Raw genomic sequence first — 12948 nt, forward strand, 5'->3', positions numbered from 1 at the left:
CTTGAAGAAATTTGTAGGTAAAGGAGAAAAAATATTTGAGGGAGGGAAATGAAGTTATATCTCTCCTAAAATAAGATGATTTAAGAGGATGAAAAATGCAATTATCAGACTTTTTTGAAATTTACATTCCTTTATCTATAATAAATAATAATAATGGAATATAAAATATAAAAAATAATATCATTGAAGAAAATGATACACCTAAATAAAACATTAATAAAAATTATAATGACAAAAAATTTAATTAATAATAACATTAATTTTTTATAATTTAATATTTAATTAAAAATATTTTTAACCAATTGCATTTTATTTTAAATTAGTTACATCTATTATTTTTTTATTTAAAAAAATCATTCAAATTTCAATTTAAATGAATTTTAACTAATTACATTTAACTTTTTATTAATTTTAACCATAAAAACAAATATACTTAATCTATTAAATTTAATTTTATCGGTTACATTCATTAAATTATTTGTAAATTTTTACAAAATTTTACTCCTAAATATTTTCATCTAAATCTCTTGAATCTCTTGATCCATGATTCTTTCTAAAATCATATATTCAACCCCTCCTCAAATCATTCGGTCAGAGAAGAACACAACCTAAATTTCAAAGCAAATATAAATAAAAACTTATAATTAAAATTAACTCCAAGGAATTAATTACCACCAAAGAGTAACCGACCACAATCGATGCCGTTAATTGCCATTGTCATAGAAAGAGATTCTAAAGGTCATAAACGTCATTCACTCGTTCTCAAAGATCATTTTGTGTGAAAAAAGGTGGGCCATGGAAACTTCACAACCGTCAAATTCACAAAAAGTGCCTCCACAATTTCTACCTTTTCCATTTTTACCCTCAAAAGATCGCTTTTGGGTTGAATCCTCCTTGACTACTCTTCTGTCCAAAGCATATTCCCCTCTCTTATTTAGTTCCCTTTTCCTTTCTCATTCTCTCTTATTTCCTTCAAACATAACAACAACGCCAATCTTCACGTCGCCACTCGCCAAAAGCCCAATCGCTTCGCATTCGATTATTCTCCGATCCCAATCAAACAGAACCTTTTCGTCTCTCTCCCTTTCCGTTTTCTCATTCCCCTCTCAAACGCCGCCGCCAGAACGCGCTTCGCAGGTTCTTCAACTGATCGCCGTCCTGCGTCGCGATGAATAACGATTTCGTTTGGCTGCCGTCGCTGTATTCGGATCCCGAGGTGTTCACCTATTTGGAGCCATTCGTGCTCCGCAATTCTCTGAGCTTGCGCTTCATGCATTCGCTGGCAAACAATCCCGGAAGTTTCGCGATCGGAGAGGCCTTCGGACACGTGTCGCGGTTCGCCGGCGCGTTTGTGGTGTGGCTCTCACGCGCCTCGAGTTTCAATGTCGCGTCTTCCCTGCGCGGTTCTCCTCCTCCTCTTCGGTTTGGTAGTGCGCAGGTTAAGGCCGTGGCGACGAATGTGAGTCTGTTCGGGTTTCCGTTTCGATCGAAGAGGAAATCGTTTGCGTCTGTGAAGTTGGGTAAGATATCGAGTTTGGCGATGAAGATGATTTGGAGTGAAACGAAGAGGCTTCGGTCGTTACCTATTCTGTCGCTGGCTGCTGCGTTGGTTCCACCTTTTCAAAACTTGTATGGAACATTATGAAAACTGAGATATTAATTTTATTGGTTTTCTGGGATATGTTAGATGAAATATGGTTAGAATTTAATTCAAATGCATGCTAATTATATTGCACCTAAATTACACGATCTGATGATGAGTTAAGATATTGTTGGATTTTATAGTAATAATTTTAAAATGATATCTAAGATGATTTGTAATTTATTCTATTCTTCAGTTTTTGAAATGTAAGTTTATTCTTCTTTTTTTTTTTTTTTTTTTTTTTCATTTAGGTCATCGAAAGTTCTAGCCAGCCCATTGCAGAGTCCTGATATGCAAATGTATGGAACCATTGACCAAGTGCCCAAGGAGGTTGAATGCCAAGGGTGTCCGTTCCTATCGTATCTTGAGTTGAACCAAGCAAAACCTGCAGTTGAGCCTAAAACTGGCATTGAATTTCCCTTGGTTCTAGACAGTATATTTGCTGGAGAGAAGGATTTTGGCTTCAACTCTGAGGTTAAATATTTTGTTTGCAAAGTTCTCTTCTGGTTCATTTGGGCCTTCTGCTTTTTTGTATGTAGGGTTTTTTGTGTGCACCATGCAACTGCTTTAGACTTTTAGTCAAGAGTTTTTTGCTAGATTTTTTCATGATTGATGTCTAGTAGTGAAAAAATAAATGCTGGCTATCAAATACATGGGAACTGTTCAGGTAAATCTTTCCATAAAAACTTATAGGAGTAAGAAAGAAAAATAAAATAGACTTCTTTATAAGTAAAAGTTGGTTTATTAAAAATTAACTTCTGGAGAAGCTAATATGAGAAAACTTCCACAAATAAATTATAAATAAGCTAATTTTAGCTTATAGAGAAAACTTCATCATTGAACTAACTAAACTGAACCAATGAACCATGTGACAGTACATCCCAGTTGGAGGATGTGTAGCATTCTAACTTTTGGGATGAACAATGCATCTCATATTAATAAATATAAAGAACACTAATTGAAAAATGCAACTATTTATGCTGTAATCACAATTTGCTAACAAGAATGAAAATCTAAAATTCAATGCTGAATAGATGTTTTAGTAGAACTTTCTTTAGACCTATTCTTATTCCCGTATCCCAATGGTTTATGACCCAAGAAACATGAATCTTGCTAGAACTATAAGTGAAATGGAGCTGAAATTTTTTTATTTGAAATAAGTTTCACTGGATTTATTGTTAGGTCTGTTGCCAGAGTAATCCCTGGTCACTTTACATTGAGGCTATGTAGGCCACCAAACAGCATTTTATTCTGATACTAATCAATCCTTAATGTAAGTCGTGACTCAGAAATAGAACAGGATTTTATAATTTGTTGGAAGAGGCCGAGGGTAAATGAAGGAAAATTTTGGGTTTATTTTCTGTAGAAATGAAAAGATGCAGGAAGAAGAAATGAGAAGGATGAAAATGACACTGCTATGATATCGTTTCTGGACTGACAGAGTGAATTGGAAAAGGATCTGAAACCATAGGTCACCAAACATCATTACATTGTGATACTAAACAATCGCAAATGTAAATCATGAATAAAAAATATAACAAGATTTGAAATAGAATTTTGAGAATGATTGAAATTGATTGGAAAATACTGAGGGAAAATGATGGAAAATTGTGGATATATATTCTGAGGAAAAATAAAGAAAATGCAGAAAGAAGAAAAGAAAAAAGATGAAAATGACAGTGCTATACTACGGTTTATAGAGAGGGAGGGTTAGAAGAAGGATCTGAAATTTATTGAGTCACTGACTGACTTATTATTGTGGAAATAACTGATTATCCACCAACTTCCATCCTGTAAGCCGAAACTCAACCATGAGCCACATGTGGTGATTTACGGAATAGGTTCTTGGGTGTAAGAGAATACATTATCTTTCAATTCCTTGTGTTATAAGTAGTATCCGAGAATTGTTAGTGGTGTGATCTGTTAATTTGTTTTAGTTTCTACTTTCCAGTTCCTTTTGAATTAATTTATTTGCCTATTATAGTATTACCACATGCTTTGGTTGAGATTCCATTTTTACCTAATGTTTTTTAGATAAACTGATCAATTAAATCTGCTTCAGGTCCTGGTTGGAACAGGATCCAGAACCATGAAAATTGTTAAAATCAAGTCACTGAAAGTCTATGCTTTTGGAGTTTGTAAGCTTTCTTGATTACTTGAATATTTTCTACTTCCTTTTGAACAGACAAAGCTTATTATTGGTGCTTCTTGTGTAACTCTTGGTCTTTTAACAGATATTCATCCATACTCCCTCTGTAAGAAATTGGGGCCAAAATATGCATCAATTTCTGCTGATGAACTGAATAACCAGCATGACTTCTACAGGGATCTTCTCAGGTCTCAAACATCATATCTTTGATAAATCTATAACATGTTATTGAGGAAAGATTGTTCTTATCAGTGATGACAACTAGTCATGCATTGATTATTACAAAGTACATAAGAAAGTTTATGAAGGTCTTTATGAACATTGTCGGTAATTTATAAAGCTAAGTTGATTTAATGAATTGGATATCCTGAAGCTGGATTTAGATAAGTATTATCTATTTCTATGCTTTGTTAACTTCAAGAAGCAATTGGTTGGTTTCATGTTTATGGTATTTAATCTTAATTTTGACGGAACTGTTCTGTTTTCTGCTATTGCAGGGAGGATATCAACATGACTGTTAGACTTGTTGTAAATTGCAGGGGTATGAAGATTAACAGTGTGAGAGAGTAAGTAATAGTTTTATCTTCTGAAAAGTGTGATTTGAAATTATATTTTCACAATTAGATTTGGCTTTCCTTCACTTTGTTTTTGAAGAAACATTCTCTTCTGTTTGTTTTCTGTTTCTTCTGTCTCTTATAAAATTGTCCAAATCTCAGTTTTGCATATTGCTATTGTACAAATCTCAGTTTTGCATATTGCTATTGTACAAGTCTCGTCGATGCATCAATACTGAGTAATTTTTTTCCTTTTCTCAGTAAGAATTTGCTGAACCGTGTTTGAATTAGAAATGAATTAGTTAATTTAGATTTGAGTAACTTTTGGGAATACTGGATGAAGTTTATAAAAGAGTCTGGTATGATTCTCTTCTAATTACAAAATTTTCATTTCTTCATAACCCAGATTACAAAAGAACAATAACCCCACAACTAACCTAATCGGATGACGACCATACAATTGTCATTATCAAGCTTTAGGAAATAAAAAGAATATTAAATAATTAAAATAACTTAGTCCATGCGATTTGATCTTTTTGGCCACTTAATTTTGGGCCTGAAGTCCATCCTACCAGGTGCTGCCTTAGTATAGAGATCTTAGGCTATACAGTTGATTACAGAAGTACATGGTAAAGCAACATGCTACTGATTTGTTTGTTATTTTTTATTGCAGTGCTTTTGAAAAATCACTTCGAGCTCGATTAGTAAAGGTACTCTATCTATGTAGGAAAATGATTTTTTTTTTTTTAGTTCTAATTTTAACGCCCTTTGAACCCCTTTTTTTGTCAGACAAATCCTTCCACGGACTTTCATTGCCTAGAGACATTTGGTTCGTACTTCGTAGAGAATATCTCAATACCTTTGGTAAATAATTTATCAGTATGTTTCTTTTCTGCTTTACTAAATTGCTAATGATGTCAGGGTTACATTAAATATATTACAATGTTGCAGGGAACAGTAATTGAGTTCAAACAAACAGTTGATGGGCGTCTGATCACTAAAAGTGAGTTATATATGTCAACACGTATTTGACTTCTGAAAAAATGTTTATTTATGCTGCTTGCCTCTGGGCAGACGGTCATTAAACTCATCTTTTGTGTCTTTTCTCTGTGTTGTGTACTGAAAGTGTTCGTTTTACCTGTGCAGTTGGTGACAATCAGATAGGAAGTGTCCACAGCAAAGATTTGTGCCGTAAGTCATATTCAAATACCTGTGCCTGCAGTCCACCACTTTGAATTTATATTTCTTTTATCTTCAGTATGAATGAAACCGAGCTCATGATCTCATTTTAATTTATAGGGGCTTTCTTTGACATGTACATTGGAGATGTTCCTGTGAGCGAAGAAACTAAAAAAGAGATCGGCACGAACATAGCGAGTATCATTAGGAGGTGCTAAAAAGACTCGTTTTCTACCCAGTTGTTGTCCTACTTTTAGAAAGGACATTTGGACATGGGTAAATGGCATATACCCTTAACTTATAGTAGAAGCAGTGGTTTCTTGAAATTGATTTAAACCCGCTTTAAAAAGTCATTTTGCAGGCATTACTTCTCAAGCTTCGTCCTTCGAATCATAGAATAGAAGTCTTTAGGATAGCTTAAATTGGATTGTCACGGAAAATTCTCTGTTCCAATTGATTTTATCTTTATATTCATCGTCTCGATGCCCTTATCCCACGTGTTAGATGTACAGTCCTTATAGAGAATGAAAGGGAAAAAACGCTGATATAATCTTTTAGCCCCTTTGCTCAATCAAATAAGTGATGTCACCTTGCGTTCAACTAACATTTCCCGTTGATACAGATGACTTAGCACAAGGTTGATTTTATGGCTAGATAATGTCTCTTGTAATGTGTTATTGTTAAGTTATTATTACGTTGTTGAGGTGTAATATTTGGATTATTGTGTTTTACTCGTTTTCCCTATTTGTGGTGATTTGTCATTTTTAAATTAGGGTTTAGATTGGGTTGTGTTTTTTTTTTAATCGAAAGAAAAAATACATTAGAAATCAGCGAAGCCAATCTTGAAATGGAATTGTTTGGAGTGGAGGAGAAGGTCGTTGTCATTGCCAAACAAGGAAAGTATAAATTGTGTTGTCAATGAGTCACTTTATATGAGTTTACCAACATGAATGAATTGTGTTGAGTAGATGAAGAATTTGATATGCAACATGTGAGGTAAAGATGGGGTGCAGGAAGCAAGAAAGCCGATAGAGGGGTTGAGCTGAATTGGGGCTTGATGGAAGAAGAGGCGTTATTCGGCATGAGGACAATTGTGAAGACTTATGCCCAGGTAACATAACAATTTACCATTAGTTGATGAGATGAGCCACTGCTTCTAAGTGTGATTCAATTCCTTACTAATTTAGTCTCCCTTTCTCCTAAACAATGCAAAACCAAAACTTTTACATAGGTAATTTAAATTTATACTATGCCAACATTTTCTGTTAGATAAATAATTAAAATTTTAAATTTCAGTATAGTTGATTTTTGAATATTTAATAATTTAAAAATTCATGTTGGATAACATTTAACAACTAAAAAGTATATATATTTTGGCAAGAGTCTTTACTCATTTTTTGGATGACCTAATTAGAAAATCTAGCTATGCATCTGTGATCGCTTGTCTTTCGAATCATTACCATTCATATATTTAGTGTGCAATGTAATGTATGTGTTTATATTTTAAATAAATTATGTTAAAACCTATTTTAGATCTTTCACCAAACATGAAAATATTATAAATTTTCCAGTATATTTACGTTAAAACAGACACGCACTTTCAAAACATAGCCAAAAGTTGATCAAATTTACTTGCTTAATGCGGATTCAATTTCCACTAACAGCTAACTACATCTATTTATTTTATTTAAATTTTACAGTTATAAATTAAATCTAGGATTACAGATTAATTTTCCAACTTTTAAATTTCATTTCCGTCATTTATTTCAATTTAATTTGACAAGGCTTGTTATTAGTGTTTTGTTTCCTTTCTTTATTATAATTCATAAAATAATTTAAAAATGAATTTGAAAAGCATTTTGTTGACTCGAAACGAAATCCAATAGATGAAAATGCAAGGTTTAGGAATAGAAAAGTGGGTGTAGGTTAACAGCAGCAGTATGCCCTATAAATAAAAGGTGGTAGGTGTTGTGTTGTTGAAAAATACTCATGCTCACTCCACACCTCCAACACGTGTTGGAAACCAAATGAAAATGAAATCACATGAAATGAAGAAATGACGTGTATTCTCTCTCCTTCACCTTCCTAATTTCTTTTATTTTTAACAGTATTTTTTTCTCCACCATTAACTCATTTTAATAAATATATTTTATAACATTCATATTTTAAATTTACCATCTTAATCATGACGCGGCGCATGTTATAATACACAATTAACTTGTAACTCATATTTCAAACTTAATGTATCTTTTATATAAAAACTTTTTATATTATTAATCTACCTGTTTCAAAATTATACTTTAGAAGCAGTTATACCAACGTAAATTATACTAATAGGATAGTTTCAATAATTTTTTATTTACTGTTTTATAATTTGACCGTGTAATTATAATCACATTAAATTAATAGTATACAGATTAAAAGAACAACAATAACATAATAATTAATAATATATAATATATTTAAAATGCATACCCTAAAATGTAAAACTTCTATTCTCTTGAAAGTTCATTTCATTACGTGTCAAAATTTTTCTTTGTCTTAGGAATCATTTAATTTGTAGAAATGTGGACCCCACCTCACTTTTATTGCTGTGGATAAGCTTCAACTCTCACCACCTTATCTCATTCCTACGTCACTACATCCAACGTTGTACTATATTCCACAAATAATAAAAAGAATATAGAATTAAATTTCTAAAATAAATAAAAAAAATTGAAATTTTGGTACGTGCTTTTCAAACAAGAATTTCCTTGTTTTGGAAGGAATAGATTCTTGAGTTTCTTCTTGTTTTGTATATTTATTGAATCTCTGTTTCCTCGTAATGCATGGACCAGACTTGTTCCATGGAGTGAAGTTTCTTCCAACAATAATACTCAAACTATATTTTTTTATGGGTTCAGAGAAAATAAATAAGATACATGAATTTCTTTTCCTAAAAGTAAATAAATAGTTAAAATTTTCTGTTTAAAAATAATAAAAGAATATTTTGAGGTTCGTTATTTTTTAAATATATTTTATTTTCATTTTAATTTCAATTACTTTGACTTATTTCATTCTCTCTATATATACATATATTTATATCCTACCGACCAAAAACTAAATGGTATTTATTCTACACATTATTTGTAATTCCAAATTAGTATGGAGATATGTAATGTGCTTTGATAGCATTTAAGTTTATAAAAATTTCTTATAATAGTAAAAAAACTTCTGTCCCTTTTCCAAACAGTGGAATTTATTTATTTTTTTAACAAAATCCTTTTCAAGGTTTTTTCAAAGTATTTTAAAAAATTATTTCATGAAGTTATATCTTTTCACGCAAATTGCCATGTTTTGAAACTTTCTTCGTTCAAAATGGATGTTATGATACATTAAACAATACATTGTTTGTGATAAAAACACAAATAATTTATCTTCTCCTTTGTATTTTATGTCTATGCACAAAATGTAAAAAAAAAAATCATATTTATGAATATACTCTCCGTTTTCTTACTGCAATTTCTTCATGCCTACTTTTCTTTTCGATAAAGAAATGTTTTTTTTTAGATATAAGAGTTTGAAAATTCTATATTTATGTTTCTTCTAGATAATTTTCAAATTTGCAAAATGTGCTAAATAGTTTATCATGTTTGAATGATATTCTTATATTAAAAACACCCATTGACATGTCAAAATAACATCTAATGAATAATTTGAACTAAATGGCATTAGAAATAACACTAATTAAATTCAATTAGCACTATTATGCATAAGTTACGTACAATTAATAGTATTAATTTTTAGAAAACGTATCAAAAACAGTAATTGACATTTTATTACTACCTTAAATTGTAAGTAAAAGTTACCCAAAATCTTAAACTACAATTTCATAAAATTTATAATTTATTTTATGTTAAGAACACAATTAGTGTACAAGAAAATATTTTATTGATAATAAATCCTAGTGATTAAAAATTATTAGCCATTGTGGTATCAAATTTAGTTACCGATTAAAAAATAAGAAAAAATTATTAGTTATTATCATAAATAAAAAACTATAATCGGTCTCTAGTCAGTAATTAAATAAAGGTTAATTTAGAAAAAAATTCATTTTACAGCAAAAATCAAGTTGATAATATTTAGTGACTAATTTTCTTTAGTATTTAAAATCTTGGTAGGTAAATTTAGTAATCAACTATAATTTTTATTCATAATAATAATTATTTAAGTAATCCATAATTTTTTATTTTGTAATTTGATATCTAAATTAGTCATTATAATAACTAATAATTTTTAGTCACTAAAATTAGTTGTTAATAAAACATTTGTTGCAATAGTATAATACAAATTTCAATAATATATATATATATATATATATATATATATATATATATATATATATATATATTATCCTTATATCGTAGTTAGAGTGAATGGTAAGCATAATTAAACTTTAACTTTGAAATTATTTCACACACTTATTTATCATATATAATCACGCGTTCGAACAATAATAATATCACAAAGTACTTTAAAATCAGTGATATATTTGATTTAAAATTTTAATTTGGTTTTCATGAAGTGAAAAAGAACCTTATTGTTTACAACTAAAAAAAACAAACCGATGACAGAATTTCAAATACAAAATTAGATAATTACTTTTAAATATATTTTTCATCAAAATAAAATCTGGTTACAATTTGATATAATCCTCAGCAATCTGAATCAATTTTTTTATTAATTTTGTTTTAACAATTTCAAATTTTCGATTGAATTTATTAATACACACTGTCTGTAAATAAATCCTTCCATCTTTTAATTTTTAATATGCTATTTTATCTTTCGTATTTTCTTTGCAAAATATGAGTTTCATATTCACAGATCCACATATATTTAAGTATTTTAACAATACTATAAAATGAACGGGTTAAATTTAGAACTTAATTAGTCCAAAACAAACACGATAAAGGCATGAAAAATATAAAATTGGATAAAAAATTATGAAGTTTTTAAAATACGAAAATTAAAGTCAGGTAGTGAATCCTTAACGATTTATGATAAAAAAAAATATTATAAAGAAAAAGGTGTTTGACTTTGTAGATAAGAGGCTTATAAAGCCGTTGAGCTCAAATTCACAGCTCATTTCCAAGTAAGAAAAAAAAAAGAAAAAGAAAAAAGTGAAAACGTTTTGTTTATCTTGAAATGGAAGAAGAGGATAAGGCCAAGTAATCTTAAAAATAAATACGAAAAACCAAAACAATTCATACAACGTTGTTCCAAACCTTATCCACAACATTTTTAACCTTAAAAAAAAAAAAAAAAAGAAACACGTAAGATTCTAGAAGCCAATTACCTTTTCAGTTTTTCTTGCCGAAATTATAAATACGCCAACAAATCTATAAAGATCGCTATGTCGTGTGCTTGTGCCTATCCATTCCATTTCCAACTCATTCTTTCTCTTTCTTTTTGTTGGGTTGGGTTTCTTCTTCTTTGTTTCTCTTTGGGGAGTTCATGATGATCACACGCGCCGTATTGTTGGACGCGCCGGCGGGAGGAGCAGCGGAGGAGGAGTGTAGTACGTCGTCGTCGATCGGGAGGAACAGCGACGAGTCGTCGGAGAGATCTGTGGAGGGAGGAGAAAACGAGGTGGAAAGTTCCTACCGTGGACCTTTGCATGCTATGGAAACCTTGGAAGAGGTTCTTCCAATAAGGTAAAACTACATACCCATGTTCCTTTTTTTCTTTTTTGATCACTGCACGTTTTGCTTCCAATGAACTTAGATTTAGATCCTTCTCTTTTATTTGCATATTATTAGTGTCTTTTTTTTTTTTGTTAAGTAGATTCATTTGTATGGTTATTGCTTTCTTTTCTGAGAGGATAAGCATCCACCCAAATCGGAGTGGGAATATGAGAGATGGGAAGGAAGAAAAAAGAAATAGAGAATAGTGATCTATGTAAGAAAATAAGAAATAAGAGACAAATATATTAAGGTGAAGGTGATTATTTTTCTTTTTCTAGGAGTTGGAAATGTTATTTTTTGTGGGAATGTTTTCTTCTTTGTCCACGGATTTTCTGCCTCTTTGAGTGTTGAATTTGAATCTGTCTTCACGGAAATTCAGTTATAAAGTTGTTGTATATAAGATTTGAAATAGTGTTCTAAGAACACTTTAGATCAGTTGTAGTTGTCCTAAAATTTAGGTATAAAAGGAAAAAGTTATTGGGGATATGTGGTGTGTGGATATGGCTAAATTGACGAAATTATTTATTTGTGGAAAGTCCATTTTCTTAAGATCAAACATTCCCTCAACATAGCTGCTGCTTTGAAACAACTTTTTAATGTGAGTTTGTGTTATTTGTAATGATGTTTGGAATTGATGAGCAGGAGAAGCATCTCAAAGTTTTATAATGGGAAGTCAAAGTCATTCAGCACCCTGGCTGATGCTGCATCTTCGCCCTCAGTGAAAGACATTGCAAAGCCGGAGAATGCTTATAGCAGGAGGCGTAGAAGTTTTATGGCATTGAATCATGTTTTGGAGAAGAATAGAAGCTACCCTCTAAGATTTAGTGGTGCTGGCATTTGCAAGAGACCAATCAGTTTGAGTAGAAGCACTCTGGCTCTTGCTGTTGCCATCAATAACTCTGAGAGCAGTAGTAGTAGCATTACGAGTGAAGACTCCGGTTCTAGCTCAAACTCCATACAATTACTACCCCCTCTTCATCCCAGAAATACAGTGGTTTCTGCTGCATACCCATCTTCTCCTTCGCTACAAAATCTCTCTTCCTGGAGATCATTTTCCGTCGCTGATCTACAGCAGCATTGCGCCATTGCTGCAACCATGAAGATTTCAAGTGCCTCCTCCATCGGAAATAAAACAGCCCATCCATCATAAACATGATAACAGCTGTGTTAATCATTACTATTTAGGTTATTTTTATTTGAATCAATATCGTGCTCTCCTATTTGTTGGCGGAAGCAACTTGTCTTTGCGTACGATATCTTCAAACTAACTTCAGTAGGATATGATATGGATTGCCTTCAGAGCACCAACACTTTGGTAATAATGGTAAATTAACAGCATTGGCAGCGGGGCATAAATATTTAAAAGTAGGTTGTACACCACCACAAATTTGCATCTTTTATTAATAAACCATGCAGCATTTTGGCAAGAACAACTAAAAAAATTGGACAGATATAAAGCACTACAAGATAAAGGATGGATTAACCTTGCATGTTTCTTATACAGGAAGTAAAACTGAGAAAGGAACTAAATAGTTTAACCATAGAAAAAATAATTGTGCTAGTCTGTCACTCGCTGCCATATTACGCAACAATCAAACAAAAACCAAAACAATGATCATGTCCATTCCAATTGGAATGAAATCAAGGTATCACAAAAGGTTTAATTAGTGGCACGAAATGTCCGCACCATGCTTCAAAACA

The 12948-nt window shown here is 31.3% G+C and overlaps 2 protein-coding genes across 2 annotated transcripts; both read left to right on the forward strand.

Annotated features, from left to right (window-relative positions):
- The first annotated feature begins 935 nt into the window (after positions 1-935).
- On the forward strand, positions 936-6255 carry FAP2 (Chalcone-flavanone isomerase family protein). The gene is made up of 10 exons (XM_028085772.2): positions 936-1629; positions 1894-2116; positions 3705-3780; positions 3877-3979; positions 4289-4357; positions 5019-5055; positions 5135-5209; positions 5297-5348; positions 5492-5536; positions 5645-6255. Exons 1-10 carry the CDS (start codon positions 1169-1171, stop codon positions 5740-5742), a joined length of 1239 nt encoding a protein of 412 aa, XP_027941573.1. The 5' UTR covers positions 936-1168; the 3' UTR covers positions 5743-6255.
- A 4648-nt stretch (positions 6256-10903) lies between these two features.
- Positions 10904-12555, forward strand: LOC114194664 (protein OXIDATIVE STRESS 3 LIKE 1-like). The gene is made up of 2 exons (XM_028085023.2): positions 10904-11217; positions 11890-12555. The coding sequence occupies exons 1-2, from the start codon at positions 11018-11020 to the stop codon at positions 12395-12397; spliced, it is 708 nt and encodes a 235-aa protein (XP_027940824.1). The 5' UTR covers positions 10904-11017; the 3' UTR covers positions 12398-12555.
- The last annotated feature ends 393 nt before the right edge of the window (positions 12556-12948 follow it).

The sequence above is a fragment of the Vigna unguiculata genome, chromosome 8, assembly GCF_037176805.1.
Source record: "Vigna unguiculata cultivar grain cowpea cultivar isolate G323 ecotype 2 chromosome 8, ASM3717680v1, whole genome shotgun sequence".
In the NCBI taxonomy this organism is placed as follows: Eukaryota; Viridiplantae; Streptophyta; class Magnoliopsida; order Fabales; family Fabaceae; genus Vigna; species Vigna unguiculata.

Coding starts and splice junctions, on each gene's coding strand:
- FAP2 (XM_028085772.2), top strand. CDS start 1,169: ATGAATAACGATTTCGTTTGGCTGCCGTCGCTGTATTCGGATCCCGAG. Junction 5,210..5,296: donor AGAATATCTCAATACCTTTG/GTAAATAATTTA, acceptor ACAATGTTGCAG/GGAACAGTAATTGAGTTCAA. Junction 5,537..5,644: donor CCACAGCAAAGATTTGTGCC/GTAAGTCATATT, acceptor TTTAATTTATAG/GGGCTTTCTTTGACATGTAC.
- LOC114194664 (XM_028085023.2), top strand. CDS start 11,018: ATGATGATCACACGCGCCGTATTGTTGGACGCGCCGGCGGGAGGAGCA. Junction 11,218..11,889: donor GAAGAGGTTCTTCCAATAAG/GTAAAACTACAT, acceptor ATTGATGAGCAG/GAGAAGCATCTCAAAGTTTT.